Source organism: Helicoverpa zea, chromosome 19 (assembly GCF_022581195.2).
Source record: "Helicoverpa zea isolate HzStark_Cry1AcR chromosome 19, ilHelZeax1.1, whole genome shotgun sequence".
In the NCBI taxonomy this organism is placed as follows: Eukaryota; Metazoa; Arthropoda; class Insecta; order Lepidoptera; family Noctuidae; genus Helicoverpa; species Helicoverpa zea.
In genome coordinates, this window is record NC_061470.1 from 2,592,938 (window position 1) to 2,612,037 (window position 19,100).

Genomic DNA, 19,100 nt, shown 5'->3' on the forward strand with positions numbered 1-19,100 from the left:
TTTCCAAATTGGCTGAACAACGTCACAAACTTTACTTCTTTTGTTTAGATAAATGGTCACATCCACAACACAACCTTGATCAATGAATCTATGCGACTGCTAAGTGCTAATCCTAATTATACTGTCACGTGAAAGAATGCACCTACGGGATAAGTAGTATTTTGACGATTCTATATTGCCCACGCAGACGAAGTTGCGGGCAACAGCTAGTCTAACAAATAATATATCTGTCTACTATCGTTTGACACATATACAAAGAAAGATGAAATTGTGGCGCCACTTTTCTTTATCATGAATCACTATCACAATTTTTTTTAACTAGACCACTAATTCTGGTAGACCAAATAGTACGGGTTTCTTTTTTTTGATGGGAAATCAGCAGATGACCTCACGCTGTGTGTGCAGCGTGAGGGAGTGTCAGACTTATAGAGACTAAAATCCACCTTTGTTTCTACTGTAGCCCTTTGTGTAGCAGTAGCACGGTAACTCTTCATGGATTATTGAATGAGATACTGCGGCTCTGGTACATAAAAGGTTCCAGAAAGAACATGGTGGGTTTTAGTCAGCAAGAGTCTGACACTCCCTCACGCTGCACCCACAGCTAGGGTCATTTGGAGATCTCCCATAAAAAAACAACCCGTGTTGTTTGATCTACTAGAACTAGCTACAGGTCGAAACCATGTATCACATGTTCATCAACTGTAGTAACCAGATCATCTGAGCACTTAATACTTACTTCACAGTGGACTATAATAAACTTAAGACATGTAAACAGTCACGTGCAACCTTGGCTTAAGTTCAAAGTCTATCCAGAGTAGCTGCAATAAATTTCGTCTTGTGCAACCGTTTTAATGTTCTTCTATTCTAAAGCTTGGTACCACTATAAATGTCTACTTTTATGTCCTGTAATTGAGCTTCTTGCTTAGATGATGCTTATGATATATATTTGTTATTACTTATTTATCTATTTTAGGATCGTTTCAATTAGCGTCCAAGTCATTATGTCCCTTCTCATTATCTAGCTAGACTGTCTCAGTAGTTGTTATAAAGACAAAGTGACAAAGCTACTGTCTCATTTTCAAAGTTAGTAAGGATAATGGTTCAGTTACTAGTAAGGTTGAAAACTATTTCATAAATGTATAATTTCTTGAACAAATCTTTGTGTAAGTATTTTCTCTTATCTAAGTTGCTGTTACTTAAATACTTTTTTCTCGTAAGTAGTAACTCTCTTAGTAAACCGAATCAATAATTTTCACTATTATTTCATAATTAACTGAATTGCATAAATTTTGATATACCTAAATATTTTGAGTATTTATTCCCCCTCTTGCCCCTGCAAGAATTTTATTATTTCGATATGTAGTGCCTCAACTATTTTAAAAGCAATAAGCTGCACACGCGGTATTTGCGTCGACTATTTTCATTCCTATATCCACGAGTATGATAACTAGCTAAAACAAAAACAAATCTTGCTTTCGTATTCATCCTTGAAGTAACATCTATGTGGCATGCACAATAACATCTAGCCAACTAACGGCCAGTTTCTTCATCAAAAGTTAAAGTTAAAGTAATGTCTAAAGTAAAAGTAACGGTCAAATTCGTTTTTTCAAGGCTAAAGAGACAGCAAAACTAATAGAAAAATTGAATTTGACCGTTACTTTTACTTTAGACATTACTTTGACTTTTACTTTGGCTTTAACTTTTGATGAAGAAACTGGCTGTAAAAAAATGATTGATAAAGTACCGTCAACCTAAATCTAATTCAGATGGCTGATAGTTTAATTTGGAACCTACGTTTTCTTTACATCTACTTGATCAATCGTGTATTGTTTTTTCTCATTTATCCTCTCTTTGGTTGTCCTTTGTTGTGACAATTAAGGTTTCTCTTTCTTTCTTTAATTTACAACAAAATCATATTTATGTGGCCAGTTATATTATTATAATGTCACCAGTATTCAGCAGTGTTAGAAAGAGGACCTACACACAACACAGACTGTCCTTCCCCACTGGAATCAGATTGCATTATCATTGGTATTGCCTGAAGCACGCACGGTTCACAAATACCGTGACCATCCTCATTGAGTATCGATATCCATACGGATCGCATTCTGCCCTCAGGTCAGTGGTATTCATTTTATAATCAAATGGTGTGTTTTGGCTCCTTAAATTCGTAGCTGACTATTATACTATTAGAAATTAGCAAATATTACTTTTTATTTATAGCATACTTACAACAGTAAGGTTAGGACCTACAGACAATCTCTAGATTAGGGGCTGATTTTGAAAATTCTATTGCCCATACAAAGCCACGTTGTCATTTTTTATATTTTATCTTGGTACAGGAAGGAAGAATCCCACGGGAAGGAAGGATGTTATGGGTGAAACAAAGGAAAACAACTATTACAATCTATGTACTGGTTTATCAGAACCTATTTTGAATTTTTGAGGAGGTACAGGTATGTTTTCTTGGACTTTTTATTTATCTTTTGCCAAAAAATATTAAAAAATAATTTGTTTTATTAAATAGCACTGCTTTGTGGACTGACAGTATTATTAAAGTCATCAAAACAACGATAATGGATACGAAATATAAAGGCTATTTAGGACTAATCTTAAAACTTAAGTAGTAGTATATAATTCTTAACAATATTAGGTATTCTACACAAAATTTTAATGTGTCAAAAATGTCTTAATCTACGCTTAAATTTCTAAAAGATCCGGGCATGCCCATGTATTCTTCATTGAACTTCCCAGCATTTCTCCTCGTTTCATCCGTGCAGGCTTTGTACATGACTTTCAGGTGTTCCATGTGTTTTTCCGAAGTTATTGCTTCCAGCCATTCCTCTGTAAAAAATAAAATAATGATAAAGGTATGTGTATTGCATATTCATAAAATAATAAAAAAAAAATAATACATTCTAAATTAAATAATAATAAATAATAAATTCTTGCTTTTTGGGGATTCGGAAGAGACCAGTATTTATTAAAGTTGTCCCGAATACTTATTAAATACTTACATAATATATGGAATGAAAGTAAGATGGAGATTTATTTAATAGTAGCCCCTGGACAGATAGGGTTCAGTTCCTTGAGACGTAGGAGGAGTTATTTGATGATTTCTTATCGAAAACAAATGGTAATAGAGTTTCCTGTTGGACCTCAAATAATGATCGTTGATCCTGGGACTGACCACGCTAAGCATAGGTACACAGTTTTGTTCATTATTTTAAAAAAGTTGAACAGACGTCAATCGTCGGTCTCGTGATTAAGAAAATGTTGTATCTATGTGTTTTTTCTTAAACACATGTCAGATGTCGATTTAACTCTTTTGTTATATTTGAGAAAGATTATTCAAAATGTTTTCTTGTCTCAGACTGGTTCAAACACCGACAGTTTTGTTAGTTATGTATTATATTAAGTAATTAATATTCTTACCTTGCAATTTTTTAATAGATTTCTCATTGCCTCCATACTCCACAGGCAGTATTCCTTTCGGCACAACTTTAGGTAAGTCTTCTATGCTTCTTTGCACATGTATTCTGTTACCAACCTTCTCGCTTAGAAATTGTTTCACTATATTAATTAGCATTTCTATCGCTTTTGATTCTGATACTATGTGTATGCCTTTCAGTCTTGCTCCGTAACCTTCCTGTAAGTATAAAATATAGAAAAAATTAACAATTATTTCCATTTAAAAACTATTTGAAATTGAGATTGACAAATAGATAAATGGGAGTAAATCAGGTCAAAAGTAAAATGGCTGAACTATGTAGTTAAATTTGGTAAAACCATAACTTGAAGTTTAGTTAACGGTCGGTAAAGTTAATTTTCACTTCAAATAAGTCAAATTTTGAAGCTATTTTGTAAGGTCAAATATTGTACATAGTCTTTAAAGTATTTTATGCATCCTCAGTGGATGTCAAACGCCAGGATGCAAATGAAATTATGGGATAAATATTTATACTTACAATTAAAAGGGTTATAAACTGCTGTAGTTCCACAGTACTGATTTTTGTTATCACTTCTGCTAAATTCAGTTCCCTGCAGTCGTAGACTAAAATGAATCCATTCGCATAGTCGTGTGTCTTTATGTATTCGGCTACCTGAAAATACAAAGTTTTTAAGATTAGCTGGTGCTCGTGCCTACTGCTACAGTTAAGGCTAACCAATGCTTGGTATATGCGGTCCATGGATGAATGACCATCTATGTGGTAATGAGTTTCCCTTAGATACGGAGAGCACGTTTAATTGTCCGTCTCATATATCACTTGTATTTTTTGGGGGAGTTGCCATTAAATAGGAAAACTACAACACATCAAATTTAAAAAACTTGTACACTGTTTTTGAAGATGCAATATTGTCTGGGTGTGCATAGGCTATCCTTGTACTAAAAGTAGTTTCCAATGACACGTGTGAAACTGCAGGAAATAGAAAAATATGTTTGATAGTTTAATATATATGAATAGTTTAATAGTACTTTAATAATTATGTACCATATACTTACACTTAAACAGTACTGAAAGTACATCATGAAGAACTCAGGTTTTATTTCTTTAGTGTCAATTTTCACTAAAATCACCCTGTAATATTCCTCTGTTTGTGTCGGGAGCGGCATCACCATCCTGTAAATTGTTATAAAAAATATATGAAGATGCAAAATACGTATAAATTACTTGTAGATAAATAATTTGGTAAGGGATGACCAAAGAAATCCTTATCCTTACTAATATTATAAATCGGAAAGTGAGTTTGTTTGTTTGTTTGTTTGTTTGTTCCGCTTTCACGCCGTAACTACTGAACCGATTGCTTTGAAATTTTGCAGACGTAAAGTTAGAAGTCCGGATTAAATAATAGGGTACTTTTTATCCCGAAAAAATAGATATTCCCGAGGGAAAACAAAAATATTGTTTGCTTGATGGATGGATTGTAGATGGCGCTGTGTGTCGTTTAAAACAAGGTAATATAAACATGCAAACGAATATAAACATGTAAATTTAGAAGCTAAATGATACTATAATGAATCCCCGAAAAAGAGGAATTCCCGAGGGATGATGTACAATTTGTTTAATCGTCTAAACTGTTTTTTTTTACATCTACTTATATATTGCAAACGAATATGAACATATAAATTTAGAAGCTAAATGATACGATAATGGATCCTCGAAAATGAGGAATTCCCGAGGGATGACGTACAATTTGTTTTATTCCACGCGGGCGAAGCCGCGGGCGGAAAGCTAGTAAACAATAAATGGATTATGTGTCGATATGGTTAGAAAGAATGTTAATCGTGAGATGATGGCAAATAGAAGATCTTGGAAGAAAATAACATGTTATGCTGTCCCCAAATAAAATTGGGATAAGGGCAGGAGGATGATGCCAGTTTGGCATCCATTCGCCGAAATTATCATGCAATAGGCAAAGTAAGAACTAAGAAGAAACTGTGAACCTGCAGTTCATTCGAGAAGAAAATAATTACCAAACAAGCCTTGTCACCTGTCTGTCAGAGTTTTATCAAATCCGAATGACGGCTTCTGACGTTGAATAAGTATCTGATTTTATATAGTTGCTTATATTTTTAAGTCATTTTGACAATGAGTATGTTATAAATGAATACCCTAAATATAAAACCAAAATTAGTACTAGTTAACTTACGCCAAATCCAAAATGGTCGGCAATTCCTTCTTGACATTGATTACTTCAAAGAACTTAGGTATCAATGTCTTCATGGTACATAACCTGTCTATCTGCTTCTTAGCCTTTTCCACGGAACCTTTACTGGCTATTAACGTTTTGTCCAAATAATCTGCATCTGGAGAACAATTGATATCAAATCAAATCAAATCAAATCATTTATTTCATGTGGGCTTTTACAAGCACTTATGAACGTCAAAATTATAGATAAGTTTGATTCTAGTTGCCCATTCCAAAAGTAGCTTCCTATGGAGAAGAACGGGCAAGAAACTCCATGGTTACTCTTTTTAAAAACATAATAGGTGTTACAATTTGTATGTATTGATACATACGATAATAACGTGAAAAAGAAATGCTTACAATATTTTTTGGGTTGACTCTGAGAAAGTTATACAATGCAAGTTGAATTAGGAAGTTATAAGAGAAAATTATTATACAAACTATTTTAAGAAGTTAATAAATTAAACAAACCAAGTTATACAAAGCAAAAGAAAAAAGAAATAATAATGATAACAACATGATAGAGCAAGAACATTAATGAGAACAGAGATATTCTTAGACAGCCTGCCAGTCGCCAGGGAAGCCACTCGTGCAATGTAGGACTAACGCCATACATCCTTGTATCATCATTCATCATTGTGATAAGGTAATTAATACCAGTAAAAAAGGTAAAATCGTCCACCAACAAGGCGGACAGACGATCTTATAAAGGTCGCCGGAAGACGCTGGATGCAGGTCGCCTCCAACAGGTATCTGTGGAGATCTAAGGGGAAGGCCTATGTTCACCAGTAGACGTCCTATGGCTGAGATGATGATAATGATGATGATGAAGTCCGATCTTGAGTAATGCTAGGTCCACAGGATACAGAGCAAAAATCTGAGGTCTGAGTGAAAGTATGATGTCAAGATGTATGTATGTGCAAACTTATCACTGGCTCAGGCATTTGTATACAAAAATTGTTGCGCAGACAAAATTCTAGAAAATTCTGTGCGAACTTGGTATCGCATGGACCCATCATTATACCTAAGAGTAGGGCTGCCATCCGTCCGGGTTTCCCCGGATTTGTCCTCTTTTGGAGGCCGTCCGGGGGCCGTCCGGGCGGGGTTTCATGAAGTGTCCCGGGAAAACCGGACACTTTTCATGTAAGGAAGCACCTCATTGAATTTAAGTATATGTTAATAGTAAATGGATTACAAATTAGGTATTATTTTGTTTAAACAAAATCGTACTCGTTCGGGGGAAAAATGTGATTTACGCCAAATGTCCGGGTTTTTTAAATGTTTGTCCGGGTTTGGCGAAATTCGAGATGGCAGCCCTACCTAAGAGTCACTTTTGGTGACTCTAGACTTATCAGCTGAAGTCTAGAAATAAAAATCATTCGAGCACTTTTTTATTGTAAGTACGAACGAATTTTTTCTCGCGATCGGTACCTACATGTCCCGCGTAAATGCGCTTATACGACTACAAGGAAAATTACTACTAGTGTGAAAGCGCCGTTAATAATCGAAGAAAATCACATAAAAACCACTCAATAGCATTTTCCAGCTAAACTATTTATCACAGTTAAATAAAGCGAGGTAAATGCGAAAATAACTACGACCTCCTAGTTAACACGACCGGTAATTATTTTCTAAAAGGAAAAACTTCTTTGCAAGAGTTAACGGTCCAATCGTCATTGATGTGACGTAACTGTAATTATTATAATCTTGTTCGACATGTTCGTAGTGATTATAATCTGAGCAATTTTATCTGATATGATACACGAGGCTGCTAGGTGCAAATTGATTAAAATCATTGCATCTTCTCCCTTAGTAACAAGGTAGTAAATTGGTAAATTGGTTAAGCAGACAATAGGGTACCCTATTGTCTGCTTAACCAATTTCTACGTTTTAATCGGCTCTCAGTGCAACAGTGGCTTCCAATAGCATATCTAATGGTGGTTGCGCTTACTAGAGATATAATTCTTTATCATATGCCAAGCCTTTTGTCAACTATTTTTGGGTCGGCTTCCAGTCTAATCGGATGCAGCTGAGTACCAGTGTTTTACAAGGAGCGACTGCTTATCTGACCTCCTCAGTTACCCGGGCAACTCAATACCCCTAGGAATGACTGTTTGTCAAACCTACTGGCTTCTGACCACCCGTTACCACTGGCAAAATTTTCAAATAACAGCCGAAGATAGAATTCTTACATAAAAGTAATGTCAAATTAAAATCTCCAGTTAGAAAATCAAAAGATAGATAGCTTATTGAAATCTGCCGTAGATGCAACTGAGTACTAGTGTTTAACATGGAACACCTGTTTATCTGACCTCGTCAACCCAGTTACTCGCCTACAACCTACGTTTATAATTATTTTGTCTTTAGAAGTTGCCCTTTTAGACAGGAACTTCTGAGGTCATCCAAACTAATATTATAAATGCGAAAGTAACTCTGTCTGTCTGTCTGTCTGTCTTTCTGTCTGTCTGTCTGTCTGTCTTTTCTTCACGCCTAAACTACTGAACCGATTTGTGTGAAATTTGGTACAGACATAGTTTGAAACTTGAGAAAGGACATAGGATAGTTTTTATTACAAAAAAAAAAAAAAAATATTCCGGACATATAGCGCCATCTATTGGTCAAATCAAAAATCTGCTGGTAGTCACTATTCCACGCGAACGAAGTTGCGGGCAAAAGCTAGTTTGAAATAACTTAAGATGTTGAATCCTTGGGAATATCTATATAATCTATACTTGTAAAATAAAGAGGATTCAAAGGTAGACTGGTAGAAAACGCCTAAGGCGTTAAGTCCGCCCTTGTACAAAATGTGCAGAAATATTAAATAAATAAATAAATAAAGAGGATTTAGTACCTATGTGCTCCAAAAGTACTAGTATCGGTTTAAAAAAATCTTTCACTGTTGGAAAGCTCTTCCCTACTACATAAGCTATATTTTATCAAGTAAAACCGCGATAAAACCGCTACTGTAATATCAATTTGGATAGAGTTTATAGCTACATAGATAAAAAAGCGTGCTATATAATTCATTTTTTTATTGAGAAATGTTAGTCCAAATTATTTTTAATATGAAAAATAACTTACTCCAATCCTTCTTGAGGATATGATCTTGCTTCTGAATCCAGTGCTGCAATATTTTGATGGCTTCTTCCAGTCTGCCAGGCTTGTCCAAATTATATATTTTCCTAACATTCTCCTTGGTATCTTTACGTAATTTTAAAAGATGACTTTCTGGTTGTGATTCCATTTTTAAATTTAAATAAACTATTACAATATTTTAAATTGTAATAGATGGGAATTTATTTTAAATTATTATCAATTATTGTCTTTTATTTTATTTTATAATTAAATTTATTTATTTATTAAAGTTTAAAATTAAATGTTTTTTGTTATAATTGTAGTAACTGCAGTTATCGAACGTCGGAAAGTAACTGGGTTATTATTGAGTCAGACTTGCATTTATAAGCTTTAAGGCCTGGTTTATAATTAACTTTAGGGTTCTGTAATAAATGATGAATAAAACTTAATTGGTAAGTTATTATTTGATTTGTGGAAATAAATAAAATTATTATGATTACATAAATTTATTAAAATGCCTTTAGATGGCTTGATATGTTTTTACCTCAAATTATTTTTCATAATTAAATTAAATAACAACTAGAACAGTTTTCTTAAAATATTTTTAATACATAATACATTCTATACATTTACATTGAACTACATAAAATCAATAAACCAATAAGAAAAACAATGGTTCAATGGAAAACTAAAATACGATACCCAAAATCATCTAATAATTTAATAAATAAAATTGTTTTAATTTATTGTCGGGATAAATTGTATTATTTTTCATGTAAATATAATATTTAGACTCATTTCCAGCAATTAATTCGTTTAATAAAACTATCATCTTCGCTACGATTAGATACATAAGTACTTTGTACATTTTATGTTTTGCCTATTAAGAAAATTGAATTTAATGGGTAATCTATACATATAATAATCTATATCTATACATATAATAAATCTGTAAAAAAACTGTGTCTGTACATTGAATATATTAAAAAAATAATAATTGGGTGGGGTTTAGAAACAGTAATAGAGCACAAATCCAAAAAAAAAATTCTGTCTGTATGTCTGTATGTCTGTTTGTTTGTACACGCTAATCTTCCGAACTACTGAACGGATTTCAATGATTTTTTCTTTGTTGTATCAGTATTAAGCCTGGTCAACATATAGGCTATAATTTATCTTCGAAACTTGAAGACCTGATGCAGAACTCCAACAGACCAACAAAACTATAAGAGATACAAAAATGGTGCCATGGCAAAAATTGTTTCATGTGATGAGCATTTTCAGCTGAGATAATAACTTTGAAGATCTGGAACACCTGATGTGGAACCCCAAGAGCCCAGCTTCTCTGTACCATATACAGGTATGATGTTTTAGCAAAAGTTGTTCAATTTGATAAGCACTTTCTATTGACTTCTACAAATTGAAGATCTAAAACACCTGTTGTGGAACTCCAGGGGCCCAGCTAGACTATAGCATATGAAGATAAGACGTTTTAGCAAAAGTGGTTCAATCTGATAAGCACTCTCTATTGACGTATAAACATCGAAGATCTGGAACACCTGATGTGGAACTTCAAGAGCAATACTAAACTTGAAATGTATAGAAATGAATGTTATGAAATAGGTATGGCGAATCAAAAAAAAGTAATTAGTCCGTCTTTTAGATAACCCTAAAATAATGGACACGTATTTTTCTTTTCTCTCTCTCACAAACAAATAATAACGAAGATACAACACGCTTGAATTTCATGTTAAGTCACTGCTTAGTACAAATTTTACATACCTAGACGTGGCGTCACGAGCCCCCACTCTCCGACTTTGTTGCGTTATATCTCATTATTCTTTTGTATGTCTCTTCCAGACCTCTGGACTACAGAGTTCCGAATTTTTGGGAGGCAAACGTGGGGGCCGAAGCCAACACGCTGAAGCCCTTTGAGACAACTTTAATGAAATTGTGACACAAAACCGACGATTATCCCTTTATACACTATAGACATGAACCCAAGGACAATCCCCGGTGGACGTCGTTAAAAAAGACAATCCCCGGTTCTGTGCTAAACTATTGCTAACTATGAAGGAAAAGTACTTGGGCTATTGTGATGGGATGTTAGTGGATGACAATGTATTAGCTACATGTAAAAATGGCAGGTGGAGACTTGCCACCTCACTTACTGGGCCCCCGGGAACCAGACACTGAATAGCAACAAGAGGGCAACAGGTACATGAGCGGCTGTAGGGTGAGGATACCTCGGTGGACTTTAAACGCTGATTACGCGCTCCCTGTGCTTACCATGAGGCACCTACCCTCCGAGCAGGGCTACTAATCCTGCTCTAGCGACTCCACTCTGGATGGCCAAGCCAAGCCAGAGGCGTGAGACCTACCCCCGTCATGGTTCACTCCAACCGGCCGGAGATGGGGGACAGTATACTCTCCCTGGAGAACTCAGTATATATAGCCCCGCGGGGTCGCTACTCCCCGTCATCAGCCTCAGATGTCCTGCGGTGCCTGTATCTCATTATTATTGTCGTTATTATCTCAAGAGCCTTTGTCCCAATTATGTTAGGGTCGACTTCCAGTCACGATGCAACTGAGTACCAGTGTTTTACAAGGAGCGACTGCCTATCTGACCTCCACAACCCGGTTACCCGCTCAACCCAACACCCCTTGGTAAGACTTACTGGCTTCTGACTACCCATAACGACTGCCAAGAATGTTCAATGACAGCCGGAACCTACAGTTTAACATCCCCTCCAAATAACTGTCATTGGTATCCAAAATATACGTAGAAAGTACATACGAACTTAGAAAAGTTGCATTGGCAGGCACTTGCCAGACCTGGAATCAAAGACGCACGCTCATACTCGAGAGATTGGTTCTCTACCCACTAAACCACCACGACTTCCACTAAGTCACCACGACTTTGTCATCTATTTAATGTTTTTTTACGTAATAATACGTGTACCTAATATTTTTGCCACTCACAACTTAAATGCGGACTAATTAGAATCACCACTTTTATCCCTATGGTCACGTCTATTGCGGTTCAGTTCTCAGCGTTTTGTTTAGTCTGCTGTGCTTTTGCCGTTAAAGTACAAAAATTAAATACATGGAACGTTTCCAATGGTTATGCGTATTCCGTTGTTTCCAAGTCAACGGGCCCTTAAAATTCAATATCAGACTATTCAGATCTTTGATTTTGCTGACCCCGTAGTCGCTGGCATAAGGGACAGGATCCGCGTACGAAGTCGCGGGCAGAAGCTAGTCCAGAATAAACGATTAAAGATAAAATAGATAAGGATCTTAAATATGTAACCTATTTGCCTCTTTATCGTCAAAATCTTGCATACAATCTCATTCATTTATCTGAGCATAAAATCATATTTAAGAGCAATTTCAGACATGCATATAACAAAGCCATATACATCAGTTTTTATAAGTTTGTAATTCATAATAGCTCCACTTTTGACACACCTGCATTTCGTACGAGCGTTGATGCTTATAACTGCCAGCATTTACTTCTCACAACTAATTTAAGAAACCGTATGTAACTCTAATATTTTAAGCTCAAAGCGTGATAATAAGCCGAGACGAGCGCATGTACGCGTAGAAAAAATAGTCTAACATCGCCCTTATTTTTAATTGAACGAATATTTTCACATTTTCATGCCAAATAACATAGAATATTACTTATTTAATTTATATATTATTTATCTATAATTAGTCTACACTTAAATTTCTAAAAGACCCTGGCATGCCCATATATTCTTCATTGAACTTCCCGGCGTGTCGCTTCGTTTCATCAGTGCAGGCATTGCTCATCATCTCCATGTATTTCACGTGTCTTTCCATCGATAGTTCTTCAATTATTTCCTCTGTAATTAAGAAATGTTTAATTATAATTATTTATTTGATGCTTTGTTAGTTTTTGTCAGGATTGTTCAAAGAGTTGCCGATTCTCTGGCACTTACAACAAATGTGGGTTTTAGTCAGTAAAATTTTCATACTCTCTCACGCTGCAATCAGAGTGGTCATCTGACTCTGACCATCTGATGATTTTCCATTTAAAAAAAGAAGAGACGAGATTCTGATATTTCTCTGGTTTCGCCGTATTGACATTTGACTATGGGAGTGAAGTAATAGAGAGTGCACTATAATTATTTTTTATCCTACTTATGTAGTTAATCGATTTCTTTAAAAAAAAAGCCGGGATCTGTGTGTGGCAGTTGGTGGTAAAATAAACACAGCAGAAACCTAATAGAACAACTTCTGGAGTGAAGTTAACATATTTTTTTTGCTTGTTAATATTTCTCGAAGTTCTAATTCTCTTTACACAATCTTTCTTACCTTGCAACTTATGTGCGGATCTTTCATCGCCACCATATTCTACTGGTAGAATTTCTTTTGGGACTACTTTATAAAGTCCTTCTAAGCTGTTTTGCACTACAAATCGTTTACCGATTTTCTCGCTAACAACTTGTTTAACTATGTTAATTAATATTTCTATGGCTTTTGATTCGGTTATTACTTGTATGCTTTTTAATCTTGCACCAAATCCTTCCTGAAAATATGAAAGAATTTAATTAGATATTTTATTGGATGATTGTTTTGGGAGACCTATGTTCAGCAGTAGACGGCAATTGGCTGATATGATGATGATGATTGGATTTAAATTGAGGATTTCCTTTTTAGGAAGTCGGTTGAAAGTACAATTTTGTGGAAAAACAAAGATCCATGGAGAAAACAAGTATATTTTGAACTATGGAAGAAATTATGTAAATATAGATTTAATTTATTTTAAAATGTAATGTACCTACAGTTTATCAATAAAAAAAATCATTTTTGGAACAATGGCTAAAGCAATTATCAAAAGTTGTTTTTTTTTTTAAGCAGTGACGGAATAAGGAAACCTATACAGCATGTAGGCCTTCAATATATTTTAGTAACTTTGAAATTAAAGTAAATAATATTTTTATGACAATATAATTGTTTTAATACTTACAACAAGAATGCTGACAAACTGTTGCAACTCCACTGTATTCAGTTTGGTCACCAAATCAAATAAATTTACATGCCTGAAGTCATATATTATAATGATACCATGTAAATAATCATTCAGTTTCATATATTCGCTAAGCTGAAAGAAGAAGAAATAACATTAACATAAATACATCCCGTACTTCTAACAAATTACCTTGAAATCGGTCCAGTCGTATTAGAGTAAAAGTGAAGGAAAACATCTTGAGAAACCTGGATTTGAAAGTCTAAAATCACACATCCACCTTGAGAAATATTGACGGTAAAAAAAAAATCCTAAGGGCATGTCCTGCATGAGCAAATCGCGAATGCAAAGAGATCCAAAGCGACGCGCCGCGACGTCACCACGTCACACTCCGGGGCTGCGGGATTGTTCGAAAGAGTTACCGTGGCCCTGGTACATAAAGGTCTTAAGAAGGAACATGGTTGGTTTTAGTCAGTAAGAGTCTGACACAGGGAATGTCAGACACTGCATCCACAGCGGGAGTAAACCAGTATCCTAGTTGTAATTGTTGAACAAACAAATCTAGCTGTATTCACATTCAACTAGTCGGCTTTTGAATGGCGTTTGTCCACTAAAAGGGTTAGCTGTTTAATCGAACGTTTATAACCATCCATTTATTTTATATTATTCTATCATTTTCAGATTATGACATTGGGTGCACGCGGAAGTCGAGATCCGATGGCCGTCGACCGTGCGAAAGTTGCTTTAAATTTCGGAAGGGTAGCTTAATTTGTTTACAAAACAATTCGAGCAGTGACCTTGAGATTTAAATAGTACTGACTGCTTTCCGCAGTTTCACTTGCCTCGTGAGGTTACTAATTCCCGCGCCTGGATAAAAAGTAGCCTATGTTCTTTCTCAGGCTATATAATGGCGTCCACGGCCGATTTCGGCCACGGCGGTTGTTCTCATATAAGGAGATCAGCCAGCTGCGCAAGACATATTACAGTGCACAAGCATTGGCGCCGACACAAGTGCACTCACTGTTCCTTCATTTTCATAACCCGATGGGAAAGAAAATCCGACAAAACCGGAGAGTTATCTAGCGCAGGACCAACATTAACGTGCTCTCCGATGCACGGTTGTATCAATCACCAACTTCCAGACTACGGGATGCTTGTGAAAGTTTCTAAAAACCACAAAGCGATTTCGGTCCGACCCGGTATCGAACCCGAGCCCTCAAGCGCAGCAGCCGCGCTTATGACCACTAGACCAACGACGCAAACTAATATATAGCTGTCTGCTGATCATTTAAATAGTTTCTGTAGTTTTTGACATAGAAGACAGATTAATAATAAGGTTAAATTAAGGTTAATTTGTGAGGAGGTTCTGTCTCTGGGACCCTAACCACCGGTACCTTGGACCCCGTGCCCGATATCGGTGGCAACCTATTTTTTATATTTTTAAATGTTTTTTATTTTTATATTTAATATTTAAAAATGTAAAATATATGTTCAAAAATAAATTAATGACAAAGGTTAAAAAAATATACTTACAACAACACTAAATTGGAAGTAATGCCATAGTACTTCGCTAGTAATTTGTTTTCCAGCAAAGCTTAAAAGTATGACTCTGTACAAATCCTTAGTTAGCTGAGGTAGGGGGATGAACAATCTGAAAGAAAAGTTAAAAAAATCTAAATCTGTTTATCAGTTCGGAGCTTATGCGTACCTATATGATAAACTAACAAAATTGTTTTTTTTTTTTTTCTGAAAAAGTGACTTTGTTATTATGAATAATGTAATAAATAATGGATTTTGCATAGTAACATAATAATTTTACTTTTAATTAATGTGCTTCATATTAAATAAGTGAGGTATCACATCGCATAAAATGGTTCTAATTAAAAACAGTGTATTTAAAATTAGTATGGCCTTACTACAAAAACTTTAACGCCTGGTTTACAGTTGTCTAAAAATTTTGTGGCTGCAAAATGAACCATATGTCAACGTCATAATTTGACATTTTTTTAGACAAGGCTTAAACTGACGTTTAAAAGTTTTTGTGGTAAGACGGGTAGTATTTAAATATTGTATTGTATTTAATTAAAATCGAAAAGAAACTCATAAATTACTGAATCCATATTAGTTTGTTGGTTTTGGAACCTTCTGACAACTCATTCCGGATATATATCGAACTAGCTTTCGCCCGCGGTTTCACCCGCGTCCTGTAGCCGGATAGTGACAAAAACTATCCTAAAACCTGCTCCCGGATCTAAGTTACCTCCCCTCTAATTTTCAGCCAAATCGGTCAAGCCGTTTTCATGTTATGCCGTGACAACGGAAAACGGGTTTCATTTTTGTATAAATTGATTACAAGACACCCTGTACTTAAATATAGATAGTACCTACGTATATCTTAAAAACCAATGGCTGATAAAAGTTGAAGGAAAACATCTTGAGAAAACCTGGACTATACATATAGTCTGTAATCACCAACCCGCATTGAGCAAGCGTGGTGATTAATGCTTGATCCTTCTCCGTGTGAGAAGAGGCCGGAGCCCAGCAGTGGGACGATAAAAGTTTCACAAACTAGTTTAACAATATATATATATACTTACTTATCAACAAAATAATCTTCCGGTAAAACTGTCTTGACATTTGTCATAGCAAAGAACTTCGGTAAAAGTTTTCAATGTACACAATCTATCAATCTGCTTTTTCGCCCTTTTCTACGGAACCCTTGCATGTTATTAGCACTCTTTCTAAATAATCGTCACCTGTAATTACAAAGAAACAGTGGTTAAAAACATAATGCTTTTTCTGATCTACTTGTCTTATAAAACTTAAATTAGATGAAATAATGCAAAGTATTTTCGGTATAGTCAAAATCATCATCATCTGCCTAGCCTTTTCCCAACTATGTTGGAGTCTAACAGGATGCACCTGAGTACCAGTTTTTTACAGGGCGCGATTTTCTAGCTGACCTCTTCAACGCAGTTACCCTAGTAATCCTATAGTCCTTGGTAAGACTAGTATATTTGAATTATGTATAGTTGAAATATACAAGTTTTGTATACCTACTTATTAGGAGTATACAATCTGGCAAAAAGTTGGATACCCGTTAAGCAACATGGTAATATATTCAATGACCAAGTTAAGAGGACCGGTATCAAAAGTATGGCTTTGTCAAACCTTCGTAAGTGTTATTCATAGTAATTAATTACGTATGCACGAGTAGTAGTTATTTTATTTTGTATACATTTTACTTCATTATTTTGGTTTCAAGACAAGCAAACCTTTATATCAAATAGTTTGTGTAAAAAGTACTCATCTATATTTTCTTTATACTCGAAAATAAAATCAGGAAAGATATTATTTAAAGCTAAGCGTCCACTTGTCGGTATCGTACGCAACGGACGTATCGCACGCAATGAATCGTAGTATTATTTATATAGAAACTCAAACAAGATGTGCGATGCGTACGATGCGGACAGGTGGACGCACTTGTTTGAGTTTCTATATAAATAATACTACGATCCGTTGCGTGCGATACGTCCGTTGCGTACGATACCGACAAGTGGACGCTTAGCTTTAAAATGTATCATATATATTATTACTATCAAACGTACTTAGAATGTAGTATATCCAACCCGGTAAGAAGAAGCCTACAACCATTTCCTTACCTTTGTTATTTGTGTGAAGTGATATTAAAAAAAAAAAAATTAACTTAAAATTAGTCAGCAACTGCATCCTCTCTCCTAACCGAACATACTTCTTTTTCTCAGCCCGAGCGTCATGAGATCGATTTTTTTTTTCCCAAATAGAAATGAGAAAGTATTGAAGCTAGGACACGCCTCTAGTTATATTTACTCTACCGACCATCAACGGCCTTGAAAATACTCTAAGCGTAAATACCTGTGTTAAAATTTAGCCTATTTGGGCAGCTATGTGTTCCTAAGTACGAAGATTTAATACAGACACACAATCATACAAACATCCATGCAGGTAGATAAAAGCCTATTAAAATAATTTACCACTTACTAAAATCCTTCTTGATAATATGATCCTGCTTTTGAAGCCACTCCTGCAAAATTTTGACAGCTTCTGCACGCCTCTCTGGTTTATCCAGATTGAAAATCTTTCTTATCTTCTCAATAATCTCATCAGGTAATGCTAAAAGACTTGTCTCAGTACTTAATCCCATTTTAAAGCAAATTTTTGTCACCACTAATTAAAGTTTTATTTTTTATTTGTCTTAATGCGTGAGAGTTTTGTGTTTGTATTGAAATTCTTTGTTCAACTAGTTCTCATTAATTTATTATCCAGTATATATAACCTTTTTTCAATTATTCAAATTTTTTTCGAAACGTCTCTTATCTATGATTCAGAACTAGTTTTGAGTGGGTTTCTGTCCAAAAATTTTTGTAGGTACTGTAGAGTAGTAAGAAACTTCTTAGTCTACTCTCGATTGCGGTTAAAAAATTCAGATTGGTAAAGAGTTGGGCCAATATTTTCACCTGATGGATACCCCAAACTAGCCAACGACTACGGGATAGGTCCCTGAAAATGTGGATGGTGGTAAAACTCGAAGGGTTGAGAGGAAATGAGGAGGCCTTTACCCAGCAATGGGACATATCACGTTAGAAAAGTTGGTGGTACAAGGGGGCGTTTTGAGGATGCTGTCCTTTGTAAATATTGCCGCGTAACAAGTGCTAATCTGATTAGCCTACTTTTTATCCATGATTTTGTCCTTAAGAAAAACCCCAGTACAAAACATACACAACATAAAAAATAGAAGAAATACATTAGTATTAATTGCGTTGCTAGGTCTCTCTCCCATCGTTTTGGATTGCCGTCGCATCGGACTTTGAGAATGAGAAAATAATAAGTGCACCAGTGTCTGCACTTATCATACGCAGTCCTGTGAAACCGGTCTAGACATATGTAGATTTAGAGCTCCCGCACACTGACAACTTTTAGTCGGCCAAAATTTTAAAGTGGGTGGTCTCATAAATCATTATAAAAATTAATGGTAGTCTGCACGTAACAAAAAACCGATATCAGACCGACTGAAAACTTGGAATGGAATTAAGATTTTCTTTACAAAAAATATGCCAACCATCGGGTCAACTGTCGATCGACTGTTTAGTCTGTATGCTCTTAAGATATTTCAAAATCTCGTTTTTTTAACGAGGATCATAAAACAATTAATGGATTAATTATTAAAATGCCTTAAAAACATAATTATTTCGAGTAGGATACGTGAATGGCTAAATGACTATTCTGTGTTTACGTTAATTGCACAATTTTTTACAAGTCTGGGGGTTCTACCAGAAGTTAAAAAAATATAGGTACTGTA

General features: G+C 35.2%; 1 protein-coding gene, 1 long non-coding RNA gene and 1 pseudogene across 2 annotated transcripts; 1 reads left to right on the forward strand and 2 right to left on the reverse strand.

Annotated features, from left to right (window-relative positions):
* The first annotated feature begins 1,081 nt into the window (after positions 1-1,081).
* Positions 1,082-2,614, forward strand: LOC124639454. Its single transcript, XR_006985468.1, has 3 exons — positions 1,082-1,163; positions 1,953-2,118; positions 2,343-2,614. It is a non-coding gene; the product is annotated as an uncharacterized LOC124639454 (long non-coding RNA).
* On the reverse strand, positions 2,401-9,134 carry LOC124639451 (alpha-tocopherol transfer protein-like). Its single transcript, XM_047176820.1, has 6 exons — positions 8,773-9,134; positions 5,653-5,809; positions 4,505-4,622; positions 3,969-4,103; positions 3,436-3,649; positions 2,401-2,844 (listed from the first exon to the last, which is right to left on the reverse strand). The coding sequence occupies exons 1-6, from the start codon at positions 8,933-8,935 to the stop codon at positions 2,690-2,692; spliced, it is 942 nt and encodes a 313-aa protein (XP_047032776.1). The 5' UTR covers positions 8,936-9,134; the 3' UTR covers positions 2,401-2,689.
* Positions 9,135-12,029: 2,895 nt separating this feature from the next.
* Positions 12,030-19,100, reverse strand: part of LOC124639619 — a 9,830-nt pseudogene continuing 2,759 nt past the window's right edge.